The sequence below is a fragment of the Erinaceus europaeus genome, chromosome 18 (genome assembly GCF_950295315.1).
Source record: "Erinaceus europaeus chromosome 18, mEriEur2.1, whole genome shotgun sequence".
Lineage (NCBI taxonomy): Eukaryota > Metazoa > Chordata > Mammalia > Eulipotyphla > Erinaceidae > Erinaceus > Erinaceus europaeus.
In genome coordinates, this window is record NC_080179.1 from 76944287 (window position 1) to 76962802 (window position 18516).

The 18516-nt window shown below is 39.5% G+C and overlaps 1 protein-coding gene across 5 annotated transcripts in view; it reads right to left on the minus strand.

The window, feature by feature from the left end:
- The window catches only part of UNC13C (unc-13 homolog C), a 413239-nt gene that overhangs the window by 140792 nt on the left and 253931 nt on the right, over nt 1–18516 (minus strand). For all 5 annotated transcript variants that reach the window (XM_060178197.1, XM_060178195.1, XM_060178196.1 and 2 more), the window contains exon 16: nt 12270–12403. In XM_060178197.1, the coding sequence (XP_060034180.1) occupies nt 12270–12403 (134 nt within the window). The remainder of the gene's footprint in view (nt 1–12269; nt 12404–18516) is intronic.

Genomic DNA, 18516 nt, shown 5'->3' on the forward strand with positions numbered 1-18516 from the left:
CAAAGGGAAGTTGGGCAACATACCCTACTGCCACACAAGGAAGATGGGTCCTGAAATTAGTGCAGCCTGGAATGTTCCTAGCTGTGACTACAGAATGTCAGGTCATATCTACAGGGATGCAGAAGTTACATAGGCCCCTGTGAGGAACGTGGGCCATAGATCAAACCCATGAGGTTTACAGTTAACAACATTCATATATTTTTTCCATATTTGGGAGCTACTCTCTGCCTTGATGCAGCTTTCTAGCCCTTTTTCCAGCTATGACACCATATCCCCAGACAATAACCTGGGACTACTGCATATTAGACGTCAGGTTCAGGCAAAGTCTAATAAAATCATGGGCCCCGTAGAATATACCTAAAATAGACCTACTAGCTTTTTCAAAACGGAGACCCCAAATCTCATCTGCTACATTCTTGCCTCTAGATTCACAGTTAGCTCTTTTTCAGCCACCAGGTTCCAAATGCCATGATGCCAACCTGACTTCCCTGGGCAGACGACCCCAGCAATGTGTCCTGGAGCCCACCTCCCTAGATCCTTGCCCCTCTAGGTAAAGAAAGAGATAGACTAGGAGTATGGATTGACCCATCAATGCCCATTATCAGCTGATAAGCAATTACAGAAGCCAGACCTTCCACCTTCTGCTCCCCATAATGACCCTGGGTCCATACTCCCAGAGGGATAAAGAATAGGAAAGCTGTCAGGGGAGGGGATGGGATATGGAGTTCTGGTGGTGGGAATTATGTGGAGTTGTACCCCTCTTATCCTATGGTCTCGTCAATGTTTCCATTTTATTAATAAAAAGAAAAAAGAAAATAAAGAAAGAAACCAAATAATAAAAGAAAGTGATAGACATAACATAATGCTCAGGGTAGCAATTAACATTCATGCACCAGATGTGGGTCCATAAAAATATGTCACACAGCTACTGAGAGAATTCCACAAAAACACTGAGACCAACACAGTAATAGTAGGAGATTATAACACCCTACTTTCTCAATAGACAAGTTATCCAGGCAAAGAATTGATAAAGAAACAAGAAAATTAATCAAAGTGATGGGTACACAAGACCTATTGGACATCTTCAGAGAAATTCACCAAGAAACCGGAATACACATTTTCTTGAGTCCACATGGAACATTATCAAAGACAGACCACAAGCTAGGCTACAAAGGCAGTATCAGCACATTCAAAAGCATTGCAATCATATCAAGAACCTTCTAGGAACCAATGGGAGTAAACTAACACATCTACATCAAACTGAAAGTTTAGAAACAGACTCAAAATATGGAAACTCACCAGTACATGGGTTAACTACTATTGGATCAAAGAGGAGATTCATGAAAAAATTTAAAATGTTACCGGAAACAAATGAAAATGAAGATTTGCTCTTAGAAACAGTATTCTTTATCTTCCCAGATAAGTTGTTGCTTAAGGAAAAATCTAGAGAAACACAGGACTTAAAAAAATGCAAAATGACTAAAATTAAGGGAAGTAAATTTTACAGAAAGAGGGATTTTTTGGTATCGTGAATCAGGTAGTTTTTTAACTCAGAATTTTAGATTTGCTCATTAACTTTTTCCCCTAGCACAAATAACAGTTCAGAGAAAACTGATTATTTGTAAGTAATAAATGGTCCAGTTAATTGCTAAAGATGTAAATTGAAACAGTCCTCCACACTGCAACAGCTCTGTCTCCCCCAACCTTGCATTTCTTCGCCCATCATGTACCAGGACCCCGGCGCCCCTGTACTTCATGCCTGTCACTCCTTCCCCAGAGTCCTTTGCTTTGGTGCAACACACATACGCACACGGCCCAACTGCCACCTGTGTAGTGCCACCTGTGTTTTCCCTTACCATGCTTGCATCTTAGTTACCACCTGTTAATCGTCAGTGTCTGTCCTTTCTCTGGCCTATCTCCATGACGCTCTTGAGGTCTAAGACATGGCACGGGAGAAGCCTTCATCTTGTTAACAGCTGAACAGTATGCCCACTTTGGGTAACGGGGAAACAGGTGTAACTGCTGCTGGGCTAGCTTGTCCAATAGCTTGCAGAATAGGAAAAACAACTCATCTAACAGGTGGAGCAGTGGTTAGTAGAAGCAAGGTGTTTGGAGCCACACAGGAGGCTCCTTCAGAGTTGAAGAGGATCTGGGCCAAGCAGAAGGTCCACAGGGACGTCCTCATTCAGTCCACTGCCACTCTGCTACTCTCATCATTTCTCATCTGCCTCCCCAGTCTCTCTTCTCCAATTACACTGGCAGCTCCTCTTCTTGATTCCTGCCCATCTCCTAGCTTCCGTTCACACCTCATATTGAGTTCTTTGTCATTAGTAATCACATCCTACAGCCATCTCCAAACTCAAAGCCTTGTGATGCCTTTTATCTCTGTGAACTGCCTCAATCTCTTGATTGCTCTGTTGGGTTCTAGACAGCAAGTGTGATTTTTCCTAGACTAAACAACCTTTCTCACTAGGTGGCCTCAACCAGGAAGTTTAAGAGCAGTTTAATTTTATAACAAGTCATGAGTGGGCAAGCACAATAATTAACCAGTTGAAGACCCACCTTTAATTTTTTTTTTAATTTTTATTTATTTATTCCCTTTGTTGTTTTATTGTTGTAGTTAATTGTTGTTGTTGTTGATGTTGTTGTTGGATAGGACAGAGAGAAATGGAAAGAGGAGGGGAAGACAGAGAGGGGGAGAGAAAGACAGACACCTGCAGACCTGCTTCACCGCCTGTGAAGCGACTCCCCTGCAGGTGGGGAGCCGGGGGCTCGAACCGGGATCCTTATACTGGTCCTTGTGCTTAGCACCACCTGCGCTTAACCCTCTGCACTACCACCTGACTCCCCCACTTTTAATTTATTAATAGATAATTATTTTGGATAAAGACAAAGAGAAAATGAGAGGCAAGGACGAGACAGGGAGAGAGAGACACCAGCAGCATTGCTTCACCAGGTATGAAGCTTCCACCTCCCGTGCAGGTAGGGAGCAGGTTCTTAAACCCTGGGGGCCTTGCACACTGTAATGTAAGTGCCCAGCCAGGTGCACTACTACCTGGCTCCAACTGAAATAATGGTATTTTAAAAAGCATGACTTAGGAAGTCTCTAGTGGAATACCTTAAAGGAATACCTTTCCTGTTTGTTTTTAGAATGGTGACAGAAAGGCAGAGAGGCAGAGAGAGATAGATAGGTTGAGAGACAGAGAGAGAGATAAGTCAAGACAGAGAGAAACAGATGAGAGAGAGAAATAGATAAGGAGAGAGACATAAATAAGGAGAGAGATAAGGAGAGAGAGAAATAGATAAGGAGAGAGATAGATAAAGAGAGAGAGATAAGGAGAGAGAGAAATAGATAAGGAGAGAGATAGATAAAGAGAGAGATAAGGAGAGAGAGAGAGGGAGGGAGAGAAAAAACGGTAGCACCAAAGTTTGCTTTAGTGCTGTGTGGGCTGGGGTGTGAACTCATCCATGGCAGAGCAGCAAGCTAAATAAGCTGTTTCGCCAGCCCCACCATTTTCTGAAATGTCTATAAACAAATGAAAGTGTTGGGAGGAGCCAGGCAGTGGCACAGCTGGTTGAGCACATATGTTACAATGTGCAAGGATGCAGGTTCAAGCCCCTGGCCCCCACCTTCAGGAGGAAAACTTCACAAGTGGGGAAGTAGTGCTGCAGGTCTCTCTCTTTGTCTCTCCCCCTCTGTCTTTCCTTTCCTCTGGATTTCTCTCTATCTCTATCAAATAAATTAATTAAATATTTCAAAAAATGAAAGCACTGGAGGAAATGTGGACAGAGAACATGGCCAGGAGGCACCAGTCTGAGCATCCTTACTGAGGGAACGTTCACACCAGCACAGCTCCTAGTGACACATGTGAAGAGCACAGCTACCTGAGAAATACACTTGACCAAGACAGTCTCTAGCTAGTGATCAACTAGGGGAGCGTGAACGGTGAGAGAATAAGTTAAACATAATAAGGAAAGGAAGAAAGCAGGATAACACAAAGGTAAAACGCTCTACAAGGGGAGTCTGGCAGTAGCACAGCAGGTTAAACGCACGACCAGCGTAAGGATCCCGGTTGAGGTCCCGGCTCCCCACCTCCAGGAGAGTCGCTTCACAGGCGGTGAAGCAGGTCTGCAGGTGTCTGTCTTTCTCACTCCCTCTCTGTCTTCCCCTCCTCTCTCCATTTCTCTCTGTCCTACCCAACAACGACCACAACAACAATAATAACTACAACAACAATGAAAAACAACAAGGGCAACAAAAGGGAAAATAAATAAATATAAAAAAATTTAAAAAATGCTCTACAAGAAAGTAACCATGGCTTTAGGAAATAAGTACATGGCGTGGATACTGTAAGAGAAAAGGGAGCTGAGTCAGGATGAAAAGGGTTTAGACACATCACAATCCAAGGTGTGAAGATCTTAATTGGGTTCTGCCTTAAAACAAAGCAACATAAAAATGGATCTAAGAGGAAAAAAAGGATCATTAAGGGAAAATGGTGACACCATCACTAATAAAATAATATAAAAAAAGAAAATAGATGAAATGAGATTAGATTTGTTATGGCAGTGAAAGCCACAAAAGAAGGTCACAAGTATCATTTAACCTGCTACTTTTCTATATGCTGGAAACATTTTGTAACGAAACCCCCTTTTAAAATGAGTAGAAAGCAGCTTGAATAGATAAAAAATAAGATATTTTTAAAACAAACAAACCAACGAAACAGGCACTAAATAAAACCAAAGCTTACTGTTATTTGTAATAACAACACTCATATAAGCAAAAAAAAAAGAAAAAAAGCCATTGTATTTACATAGAAATGGAAAAACAGTAAGAAATACCACAGTCTTTTGGTGGTGGGAATGGTGTGTATGTACAAAAAAAAAAAAAGAAAAAAAAGAAATGGAAAAACATAGCTTCTTATATTAAGATAATTCACCAAAGTAAAAAGGGAGTTTAAATGGACAGATGAGAAAATATGACAAAATCTGGACAATTCTTGAATTTGGAATTATGGGTTTATGGCTCTGTTGTATAATGTTATTAGTGTGAGGGACAATTTTGTGACAGTTTTTAAAATGCAAAAATGATTTTAAAAACAAAAATAAAGTTAAAGCATATTCAAGAAGTCAATAGCTCAAGTAACTGAACAACATTAGTTCAAAACAGGAAGAACAAGATGTAAATTCATGATCAAAGCAGCTTAAATCTCATCTCTCTGCCTCAGCAAATGAAATGCACTTTACTTCAAAGCAACCATATAAAAATGGTTTAACTCATCTAGCAGTCTAATAAAATGAAGCCAGCATGTTTCATCTTTGCAAGTGAAATAGATTTAACAATTTTAGACTATTTGACTCAGAGAAAGAAGAAACAATGGAAGATATTTGGAAACAGCAATAAGTGTAGGTGTGAGAAAAAAAGGAGAAGGTAGAACTATAGAAAAAAAAGGGATATATATAAATGATAGTCAACTTAAATCTGTGATCTTGGGAGAACCACTGCAATTTCCAGTGGAGGGGATGGGGACACAGAACTCTGGTGGTGGGAAAAGTGTGGGATTGTACCCTGTTACCTTGGTACTTTTGTAAATCACTGATAAAGTACTTACAAGAAAAATTTGGACCATTTTATACTTAGCATACTGGATCCTGTCTGAGGAGAAAAGAAGTGTCTTTACTGTCATCATAATTCCAAAAGAAGCTGAGATAAAATAAATAGTAATAAGACAAATGAAACTCATAGGCTCAATATAGGTGTGATTGTGACTGTATTTCTTCAGCATTTGAAAAACAAAATCAGTATAAAGTCACAACAGTGTGTGAGAAATTGAGAGTCAGTTACAATGTGCATTTAGGAAGAAATAGATTTTTCTCTCTTTCAAGCCTACATTGTACTCTTTCTTTCTTTTTCTTTTTTTCTTTTTTTTTTTTTTTTTTTTTTTTTTTTTGGCTCCAGGGTTATTGCTGGGGCTCCATGCCTGCACTGCAAATCCACTGCTCCTGGAGGAATTTTTTTTTTTTTTTTTTTTTACCTTTTGTTGCCATTGTTGCTATTACTGTAGTTGTTGTGGGTTGCTGACAGATAGAAATAAAGAGAGGAGAGGAAGAAAGAGAGGGGAAGAGAAAGATAGACACCTGCAGACCTGCTTCACTGCCTGTGAAGCAACCCCCTTGCAGGTGGGGAGCCGGGGGCTCGAACTGGGATCCTCACTCCCACCCTTGCAATTCACGCCATGTGTGCTTAACCCGCTGGCTACTGCCTGGCCCCCTACATTGAACATTTTCTACAGTTCATATTTAACTGATGATATTCAAAAAGACTTCCACAACTGACTGTACAATTATATGCTTATAAACTTCATGGAAATAATATAGACAGTGATGTGTGTGTGTGTTTGTGTATGTTTCATACATATATATGTAACTTCTCTATGAGTTTACTCTTGCAGTTAATGATACCCATATATAATAAACCAACTTTATCATCTTACATTCTTCCTTCATACTCCATTCAATGAAGTTAGTAAAAAAATATCTGGGGGCCAGGTGTCGGGCAGACCCCCTGCTCCATCCTCCATTGCTGACACTATGGTCCATTTACATAATCATTGTTTTGCCTGAAAGATCCCCACCACATTATCCCCTCAGGGTATTGCTAATTCCCACCAGTTAAAACCATCCCAACAGATGCTAAGAATGCTTCCACCTTCCCAGTATGCCTTTTGTCTCTTTCCACCCCCTTTCCGAGCCATTTCCGTTCCCGACTTGCCACTTCCTGTTTTTACCCCATAAAACCCACTTCTGTTCCTGGTTTCACTCTCTTTTCTCTCCCGCACTCTGACCTGGAGAAGGGCTGGTGTGCAGAGCGGGAGACGGCCATTGCAGGTTGGCGCCACGTGGCCTAACCCGCTGTGCTCACACCCGACTCTGGGGCTTCCGCATTAATAAAGAATTGTGTTACCATGCCACCACAAGTTCCTGGTCTCTCGCCCATGAAGCTAGCCTGGCAGCCAGGTGGTAGCTCACACATCTGGTTAGCATACATATTACCTTTCACAAGGACTTGCATTCAAGCCCCCAGTCCTCATCTGATGGGGGAAAACTTCATGAGTGATGGAGTAATGTTTCAGGTATCTCTCTCCCTTTCTAGACTTCTTTCTCTCTCTCTCTTGATCCCTCTCTCTCACCCTCTATCAAAACAGAAAGAAAGAAAGAAAGAAAGAAAGAAAAAAACTGGCCACCAATAATGATGACACTGTTCAGGTACTGAGCCTCAGCTATAACCCTGGTGGCAAGACAAAATATTGGTTCATCACCTTAATTTGATATGACCTTACATTTTATCATCTTATCCAAGACCCACATATCTTCTTACTGGGTAACTGTTATAAGCACTTAAATATTATATCTCCAGTTTCAGAAGGAAGAAATTAATAAAAAGGATGAAGTCAATTTACTTTGAAACCCAAGTCAATAGAGAAATTCAATAAAACCAAGAACTATTTGCTTTTTTTTTTTTTATAAGACCAACAAAACTCATAAGTGCCTAGCCAGTTGAACAGAATAAAATTGAGAGTAGATACAAAAAAATCAATATTAAGTATGGAGAGGGAACATCATTTTAGGCTTTATAGATACTCAAAGGATGGTAAGGGTTTTCATGAACACCTACATTATAGCAAACAACCACTTAGATTAAAATCCTAAGAAGACATACTACAAAACTTATCAAGAGATTATTATTATTTTGCCAACAGTGGGTCTTCACCATACCAGATTGACTTCTTTCAGACAGAAAGACAGAATCAGAGATAGAGAGAAGGACACTACAGCACTTCCACTTCTCACAGTGCCCTCAGGGCAGGATACAAACCTGAGTCCTACCCAGGCCAGAGCAAGTGCTCTAGCCAAATGAACTCTGTTGCTGGGTCCTCTGGAAGGAGTTGTCAAGGACTGAACCCAGGACCTTATACATTGTGAAATATGCCCTCTGTCACTGACCCCACAAAAGCTTTGTAAGTTGGTTTGAGACAGACAAAGATGGCCACATAAGGGGGAATGTGAACTTCCCTGCATCCCTGGATGCACAGATTTTACTGCAGTTTATCTTGGAGTAACCCAGAAACTGAATCGCTTTTACACGCTAGGTGGAAGGGAAAAACCTACATCAAAATGTAGAAAATCAGAAAAGCTCACACAACTACCACCGATAATCCCAAGCCTGGTAAGGCACCACAGAGGGACTATCACACAAATTTTTTATTTTTACACAAGACAGTGAGGCAGAGACAAAGAGATCACAGCATGGAAGTTTCCCTCGATGCAGTTGGGGTTGGGATTGAGCTGGGTCACAGCACACAGCAAAACAGTGCACTACCCAAATGAGCGATTTTACCACCCCTAACATCCCAACTTTCAAAGTTCCTACATGAGGTACAGACAGTCAAAACACCTAGCTCAGAAGCCAACAAGTTTCATAGGACTACAGGATATCAAGAAGCCATTGCCAATGGAAAAACCCCATAAAGTTCAGTGCAGAAAAAAATCAAAAACAAAAGCAGGCAACACTTTCTAATTTTCCAGTCTTTTGTAGAAGGCACTTGACTGCATAATTTAAAAAAATGATTGAAGGTCTAATTTCTTTTTAATACATCTTTTTTAATTTTAGGAGTATTATTTATTTATAAGATAAAGACAGAAGGAAATTGAGGGGAGGAGAGATGGAAAGGGAGAGAGACAGAGAGATGTCTGTAGCTCTGCTTCACCACTTTAAAACCTTCTCCATTGCAGGTGGGCACTGAGGCCTTGAACACAGATGTCTGTGCATTGTAACATGTGTGCTCACAGGTGTGCCACGGACTGGCCCAAGAGACTGATTTCTATTATGGCGTGGCTGAAATGCTATGGGGTCATACTTACTGGGCATGCTCCCTCTGGCCCACTCTAGTAATAAATGTGACACGTTCCTTTCAGTCTCCCTGAAAGGAACGTGTCACATTTAGCTTCTCAGTTTTTATGTCTACACACCAAAGGACTTGTCGCCATTTCACCTAGCTCTGATAACCAGCAGGGTTTAAGTTAACAAGACCCATACACTGGGAGCTGACAAGTGCCTCACTCATTACCATGTGCAAGGACCAAGGCAGACCCAGGACGACACTTGGATGTGTCACTAGGAGAGAGGTTTGATCAGCAGTGGAGTGGTGCTGTGAGGCCTTTCATTTTGTCTTCCTTTCTCTTTCAATTTCTCATCTCTTTTACCTTCTATAGAGAAGAAACAAACAAACAAATAGCTTCCAGGAGCAGTATAGTAGTATAGGCACTGAGTCCTAGCACTAACCCTGTTGTCAATAAGATGAAAAAAAAATGAAGAAGACAAAGACAAGGGAAGCACAGACACACAGGACTACAGGAAATAGCTTTAAAAAAGACGCAGAAGCATTACTTCCCCTCCTGTCATTCTTATGATTGACTGTACACCTATGTGCAACATCTCCCATTTTCTCTCTGGAAGGGATTTAACTATATACTTCCCCAGCTAATGATTTAAGTTTTATTATCTGCATAGTCAGTAAGAAAGTGTTGACAATGATTCTCCCCTTTGGGATGCTGATGAGTCAATGATAAACCTTCAAATAATAGAAATACTAAGAGAAATGGAAATGACTTGAATAATCACCAAAGCCTGAGACTTGAAAAATAAATAGGATCTCAGGTCAGGAAGATTAATGAGGTTCATTCTCTATAAAAGACAAGTCATGAGTTGGGAAGGTATACATTATTTATTGCACAGAAAACAAGACAGAGAGTTAAGGAAAAAGAAGAAATAGGGAAACAATCTTACAACAACAACAACAACAGCAAAGATAAATTGTGAGGAATAAATCTTCATAAAGAATAGTGAGGGTGGGAGTAGATACCAAGATGATTATGCAAAAATGACTTTCACTCCTGAGGCTCCAAAGCCCCAGGTTCATTCCCCCACACCATCATAAGCCAGAACTGAGTAGTGCTCATGTAAAAAGCTTACAGGTATTTTTGGGGCCAGGCAGTGGCAAACTGCTTAAGCACCTACATTACAGTGCATAAAAACCCAGGTTCAAGCCCCTGGGTCCTCACCTGCAGGGGGAAAGCTTCATGAGTGGTAAAGTAGGGCTGCAGATGTCTCTCTGTTTCTATTCATCTCTCTATCTTCTCCCTCTCAATTTCTCTCAGTCTCTATCCACTCATAAATAAATAAAGATATTTTTTAAAAAAGATATGTGATTTAGCAAGAGCTCAAATGCATGATTAGAAAGATGTTTGTTGCTATGCCTCATATTGGTTTGGTCTCCTTCCCCCCGCCAGGAGAATTGGTTTGGCCCTTGCTAGTTTCGTGCCCCTCTTTCTCCCCGCCCCCTGTGCTAAGGAGGGCCAGAGAAAGGAAGAAATAGAAAGAAAGGAGTCAAGGGCCTTGGTCTTGCCTGGGGTAAGATACCTGTGTCTTTCTGCTAATGCTTGCATTTGCCTAATAGTTACCTCTTAGAATTGCTTCTTTTTAGCTTGCCTTAGGACTGTGTGGAGCCAGTCTATACTGACTCAATCTTCAGACTGACTGTTGGGGAATTTTATGAATTTTATTCTATAATCATTATTACTTGTGCTTGTCTCTCCTCCCCCCCTCTCCAACTGGAGCAAAAGTAGCCATTGCTGCTGCTTTCACTGACAGGTGACTGGGTGGGCTACACATTCTGGGAGGGACTCCCCCCTCCCTTTACTTCTCTTTCCTTAAAGCTGATCTGAAAAATCTCTTCCCTTTCACTGCTTTTTTTTTTAAATTTCCATTTCATGCACTGGCACTCATTCGTGAATTATCTCGTAGAAGTCTGACTGAGAGTAGATTCCTTCTTCTTCTCCTCCTTTCCCTCTCTCTCCCCTGTGTCTCTCTCCTCTTTCCTTTATCTCTCTTCCCACTATCTCTAGAATTTATAGTTGGTTGACAGCTCATTTTTGTACTTGTCTGTTCTTACTTTTCCTTGTTTCTTTTCTTTCTTTTCCTTTTGTATAGTTGGTTTTGGTTTTTAGAGTGGAGGTGTTGCTTGACTATCTGGTTTTGGTTGAACTGCATTAATCTTTGCTTTGGCCGCTAGTATACCAAGAAAGGTAATGTGTGAAAACTGATATCCAAAGAAGTCAGATATTTTGCACAAGTCCCATAACTAGTGGCATTTTGATCACATGATGATTTTAGACACCTCTAAGAAGCTTTACTTCTAGGACATAAATTTGGGCATATCTGTTTGGTTTGCTAGCTCATTTGTAAGTTCCATGCATGAAATCATTGATTTAGGTTATTTATTTGTTCTACTAAATATCATTAAATTTGCTAAATAGAGAACATAGAACCATGTTGAAAGCAGACTTTTTCAGACAATTTTTAAAACTGAAGTATCATTGCATCTTGACATTGTATAGGCTCTAAGTGTGTTCATAAAAGGTCAGTATGTGTCTCCATTTGTCTTTACTGTTAAAAAGTTACAATGGGGGGGAGTCGGGCTGTAGCGCAGCGGGTTAAGCGCAGGTGGCGCTAAGCTCAAGGACCAGCGTCAGGATCCCGGTTTGAGCCCCTGGCTCCCCACCTGCAGGCAGGTCCCTTCACAGGCGGTGAAGCAGGTCTGCAGGTGTCTGTCTTTCTCCCCCCCCCCCTTCCCCTCCTCTCTCCATGTCTCTCTGTCCTATCCAACAACGATGACATCAATAATAACTACAACAATAAAACAATAAGGGCAACAAAAAGGAATGAATTAAAAAAAAAGTTACAATGGAATATGATTAGTTATTTGATACTAACAACATCAGTTTATGATATCACAAAATATTAGCCTTATACATATCAGTGTATAAGGCTCAGAACAACCGCCATCAAAATTCCAATGCCATTGTGTTAATACTGTCTTTTAGGGAGAATGTAGGTTTTCTTCTGAGTTAACAAAGTCATCATAAAATAAAATACTAGAGGTAAAAGGATATACATATATCAAAAACCAATGATTGGAATAGGAAATGTTTTGATATTCAAAGTTGTAGATTGAACTTATGATGTATGCAGTCAGTGAGTTTATATTTATCGATAAGACTATTAAACACATTCATTCTATAGCTTATTTTTGAAGCAGTTTGTAATAGTCTTGGGAATGTGTGTAAAAGCCTTGACAGTGTTGGCCATACTTCAAATAAATTACGCTTCTTTTGTGGAATGAGAGTCACTCATTTTCAACCAGTGTACTTACTGATTTAGGACAGGAGTATATGCAGTTTTATCCTCATCAATAATAGTAACCATCAGTGTAATAAGTTGGGGCCAAAAGTCCAAATTTTTAGTGGATGGTCCCTGGTCTTCTCGAGGAATGTCCTGTTTCTTATTCTTCTCACAAGGTTACCCGACATGAAAAAGAAAAAGTTGAAAGATACGATTTTAGTTATGTGTCCATGTCAAAAAGAAGTGTGAAAGAAGATTGGGTAATGGAAAAATCCTTAGATCAGATGAACTGATGCCGGTAAGTTCAGGGTTTCCTTCTTCATTGAATATCCCCACTGGATAAAGTCATAGTAATTTCTTTTTCTACATGCTTTTGTTTGCAGTGGTGGGTTCTCTGTCTTCTGAGTATTATATTTCATATATGTAGAAACTGCTATTGCAGAAATTATGCCTTAGTGCGACTTTTCCCAAGGAGATGGGCTTAGTTTTGCATGTGGGAGAGTGTATGCACACTCTTATCTAAAACCTACTGGCATCATTATTTTCTGCAATGTCATGTTGGTAATAACAGAGAAGAACTCAGTTTCCTGGTGAAAAATTCAATAAAGTAAAATTACAGTCTACTCCTGGATACCCTGGGACTCTCACATTCTACCAATAATTCCATGTAGCTTAAACAAAATTGTTAGCCTGTTTTTCTTTTGGGTATGTGCAAATTTAAATAGCATTTAAACCCTCTGGATTTACCATAGATTCTTACTTAACATATACAAATTCTTTCAAATATATACCTAAATCATTCTAACTACTTTGCTATATGTTTAGCTTTCTTAGAAAACTTATTTTGGGAGCAGGGGTAGATAGCATAATGATTATGCAAACTGACTTTCATGCCTGAGGCTCCAATGTCCCAGGTTCAATCCCCTGCAACACCATCAGCCAGGCAAATGCTAGAAGAAGAAGAACCATCAGAGCTGAGCAGTGCTTTGGTAATTAAAAAAAATAATTAAAAAAAACCATTTTGTTTACTTAATTTCTAGTACTTTTTTAATTGCCTGAACAACAAATCCACTGCTCCTGGTGGTTATTTCCTTTTTCGTTTTTCGTTTTGTTCCTGTTCATGTTTGGATAGCAGAAATTTAGAGGGAATGGGAAGAAGAGAGCGGTGAGAAAGAGACACCTGCACCACTGTGTTGTCATTGCAGATCTCCGCAAAGGCGGGTCATGGGACTAGAACTTGGGTCCTCAGGCGTAGTAGTGTGTAGATGCTACCAAGTATACCAACCGCCCAACCACTAATCAGTTTCTAAGATCAGACAAGAAAATGACAGAGGTAGAGCTCAGTTTTACTCATGTTTACTAGGAAGTTGGAATCAGACGGTTTGTCTGACTACTTTTGTTCAATTATTAACAATTTTATACTTCCAGAATATGTAAAAGCTTAAGTCTGTGGCTCGACACACTTGAATTCTCTGACATCAAAGGCAGCTCACAATTTCTCTGGCCTCCTCTCTTGTTCTATCCAGTAACTAGTCCAAGAAACCATCCCCCTGATGAATAGCTGTGTTTTTTGTTTGTTTGTTTTGTTTTACTTATTTTTGTTATTTGCTACTTGATGACTGGTGCTTGGCATCTGCACAGCTCTACTTTTCTTTCATAGATATATTTTACTTTAATGAAAAAGAAGTGTGTGTGAGAGAGAGAGGAGAAAGACCAAAGCACTGCTCAGCTCTGTGTTGGGACATGAACTTAATCAGCATAAAACTCATGGCAGTTCTGCAGGTATCTGTGTTTCTCTCCCCTTCCCTATATTCCCCTCCCAATTTAATGACTCTCTGTCTTACCCAACAATAGGAAAAAAAAAAAAAGGCCACCAGGAGCAACAGATTCATAGAGGCAAAAAATAAAATAAAATAAAATAAAAATCACCAGTTATCCTATCATATAGAAATATTATCCCTAGTTCAGAACCTCTGCAAAGAGACTCATACCTGAGGCTCCAAGGTCTCTGCACCAGCCAAAAAAAAAAAAAAGCGATTTAAGTGTCCAGTGGGAATCACTCTCCGTTGCTGCTTTCTTTCTGTTTCTGTTGATCTTCACCTGTTCTCCTTCTCCCCAGGACCCAGCAGGCTGCTCCCTCAGGACCTTAACACATGTAGCGGACTGCAGGTAACATGGACTCGTGGCTCCCAGCCAACAGGACTAGCTGATCTTTGCTCCTCTCCCTATGTAGGCTTGTTGTTTTCACGTTAGCTAAAATATAGCTAGCTCTATATTGAAGGGACTTCTTAGAAACCTTCACATGCAGACTATTAAATACCTCAAGTACCTTCATTTTCCTAAAGTACTTTCGAATTTCATTGATTCACCTTTACTCATAAAGGTAATGGATATTAAAACTCAGAGAAGTAAATTAAAATAGTAGAATATTAATGACTGGGACAAATTACCTCAAGGCTACGTTGTACGAAGTCCCCCCCAAAGATCCTAAGATCCTTTTATATTTGCATCATGGAACTGCCTGAAGCTTCTCACAGGATCCATTTTCAGCCCCTTGGGCATGGCACTAGATGCCAGAAGACCATTAAGACGAAAAATGTAATTGGGTTGGAACATGCAGAAGAATGAAGCTGAACCACTATATTTCACCAGACACAAAAGTAAATTCCAAATGGATCAAGGACTTGGATGTTAGACCAGAAACCATCAAACACTTAGAGAAAAATATTGGTAGAACTCTTTTCCATCTAAATTTTAAAGACATCTTCACTGAAATGAATCCAATTCCAAAGAATCTAAATTAAAATTAAACCAATGTGACTACATCAAATTAAAAAGCGTCTGCACACCACCTAAACAAAGAAACTCCCCCCACAGAATGGATGGTCTTTACATGCCGTATATCAGATAAGAGGCTAATATGCAAAAAATATAGAGAGCTCACCACACTCAGCAACAAGAAAACAAATGACCCCATACAAAAATGGGGAGAGGATATGAACAGAATATTCTCCATAGAAGAGATCTAAAAGGCCAAAAAACTCATGAAAAAAATGTTCCAAATCATTGATTGTTAGAGAAATGCAAATAAAGGCAACAATGAGATACCACTTCACTCCTGTGAGAATGTCATCCATCAGAAAAGGGAACAGCAGCAAATGCTGGAGAGGGTGTGGGGTCAAAGGAACCCTCCTACACTGCTGGTGGGAATGTCGATTGGTCCAACCTCTGTGGAGAACAGTCTGGAGAACTCTCAGAAGGCTAGAAATGGACCTACCCTATGACCCTGCAATTCCCCTCCTGGGGTATATCCTAAGGAACCCAGCACACCCATCCAAAAAGATCTGGGTACACCTATGTTCATAGCAGCACAATTTGTAACAGCCAAAATCTGGAAACAACCCAGGTGTCCAACAACAGAGGACTTTATTTCTAAATAGAGATAGAGAGGCAGTGAGAGTGAAAGAGATCACAGCACTGAAGCTTCCTTCAATGTGATGGGGACAATGGCTTGAAACTGAGCCATGGACATAGCGAAACAGCACACCGTACAGGCGAGCTATTTGGTGCTCCAACTTCCTTTCTTTCAACACATTTAGAAACCCGAAGAACTTTCTGAGTTATGAAGGTTGAAGAAAAGTTAGTTTTGATGGCCGTCACAGAAGATATAAAAGTATTGTCATCATTCATGACTATATGGACAGAGCAAAAGTAGACATCTCTCTTATTTCATGAGATTAAATGAGAATGAATGGCAGTGGTGATATGTCTGACAGCAGAGTCACTCATCACCATACTGAAAAGAGTGACATGGCTTAGAGGAGATGCTACAGTGACTGAATATGCATTAATTTCAAAGTCTGTTAGCTGTCACCGTTCAAACTTTCGTTACTCTTTGATAGGACATCAGTGATTTACAGAGATGCAATTTTTTTGCTTTTGCGTTTGTTACATCATTATGAACCAAACGAGATGCTGAACCACTAAGTTTTTACATATCACACAATAATATCCTTAGCTTTTTTCTATTTTACTCAACTGTTTGAATAGATAACATATTTTAAAACCTGGGATATAATCACCTACGGTAGATTATCAGCTCCTTCAGAATTAATTTTTTCTAAGTAACACTTTATTTTTACTTATTTAAAATATTTTATTTTTAAATAGAAGTTGAGAGATAGAGAGAAGGAGAGCTTTCAGAGTTTTTTCTACCACCCATGAAGTTTCCCCATTACAGGTGGGGACTAAGGACTTGAACTCAGGTCCTTGTGCCTGATAATGAAATCATACTTTATTAATGTCCCAAAAACTTACTAGGAAATTTTACCTGATGTTTAAAAACTTAAGATAACAATATTAGAAATTTGGAAAGCTAATAATGGGCAGGTTAATAATAACAGATGACTTTATGGAGAAATATTTTATATTTTGAAATAATTTTTTTACTGAAAGATTAAAGGTTTACAATAAATACAGTTTCTGATACATGTATAGATGTCAAAGGTGTGAAACGGTATATCATTTTCTTTCTTGCATTTCTCTGGCAATCAATGAATTGGAGCTTTTTTGTTCCCCCATATGTTTGTTGGCCTGTTGGATATCTTCTTTGGTGAATATTCTGTTCAAATCCTCTCACCATGTTTGAATGAAGTCATTTCTGTTGTTATTGTTGTTGTTGAGTTTGGTAGAATACTTTTATATTTTGATTGCCTTTAGTCTGATGTATGGCGTATAAAGATCCTTTCCCATTCTGTAAGAAGTCCCTTTGTGTGACTGGAGGTTTCTTTTCCTGTGCAGAAACTTTTAAATTTGATATAGGCCCCTGGCTTATTTTGGGTTTTGTTTTCTTTGCAATTGAACTTGAGTCTTTGAAGTTGCCTATAAAACATATGGAAAAGAGTTCTACCAATATTTTTCTCTAAGTATTTTGGCCGAACTTGTAAGTTCTCAATCCATTTGGAGTTTGTTTTTGTGTGTGGTGAAATGTAGTGGTTCAGTTTCATTCTTCTACATGTCTCAAGGCAATTTTCCCAACATCATTTGTTGAAGAGACTCTCCTTTCTCCATTTAATACTTTGGGCCACCTTGTCAAAAATTAGATGACCATAAGTGTTGGGGCTTATTTCTGTTCTCTTACTTGTACTCCACTTGTCACTGTGTCTACTTTTTGTTCCCATACTATGTAGTTTTATTTACAGTGGCCCTCTAAGTTGAGATCTGGAAGCATGATGCTTCAGTCTTTCTTTCTTTCTTTCTTTCTTTCTTTATTTCTTTCTTTCTTACTTTCTTTTCTTTTCTCTCAAGTTTGTTTTGCCAACTGTCAGTATAAACTTTTTTTTAGCTTTTATTCTTTTCTCTTTAAAAATTAACTTAAAATGGATGGGAATTGCATTTAATTAAAATATGGCTCTTGGCATAATAGTTATTTTGATGATGTAACTTCAGTTTGGTGATGTAATCTTCCAGTCCATGAACATGGGATACCTTTTCACATGTACTGAGCAAGTCATTCATCCCTGGGATAAATCCCACTTGTATTTTTAATATATTGTTGAATTCACTTGGCTAGAAGTTTGTTTAGTAGTTTCACATGTATATTTATCAGAGACTTGGCCTATCGGCTCTTTTGTGTGTGTGTCTCTACTTTTGGTATCAGGGTGATGTTGAATTCATAGAAGATGGAAGATAATTTTCTTCTGTCTTCAGTTTTGTGGAAAGAGCTTAAAATTATTGATGCTAAGGTTTTGTAGAACTCATTTGTAAAACCATCTGGGCCTGTTAATTGTTCGAATTCCTCTAGGTTTAATTTTGGAAGGTTATATGTTTCTAGGAACTTTTCCATTTCTTTCAGAATCTCTATTTTGGTGGAATATAGTCGTGCATTGAAACTTCTTAAGTTTTATCCACTGGGGAGAACGCAGGTTTGATAGTGTCTCCTATTTTCCCAAGTACCTGTTTCTGCATGTCTCTGCTGTAGTGATAAGTGTGTGGGGCCACAAGTTGAGGTTGGTGAAGTGGCTACCTGGTTGTTTCAGGGGGGCAGACCAGCTGGCCTGTTAATTGCTTCTGGCCTGTTCTGCACTTAGTTCCAGTGAAGGCAGATCACAGGCACCCATATTGTTATCTGACTCAAAGGTCAAACTAGCTTTTAAGCAGGCTGTCCCTTCAGAGAATTCCTGCTCTGCTCTTAACCTACTCCTTCCCCACTGACGCTGGAGCTATGCTGCATTTTCTGGGTTGCATTTTTTGTCTTATTCATGATGTTTTCCAGTAGG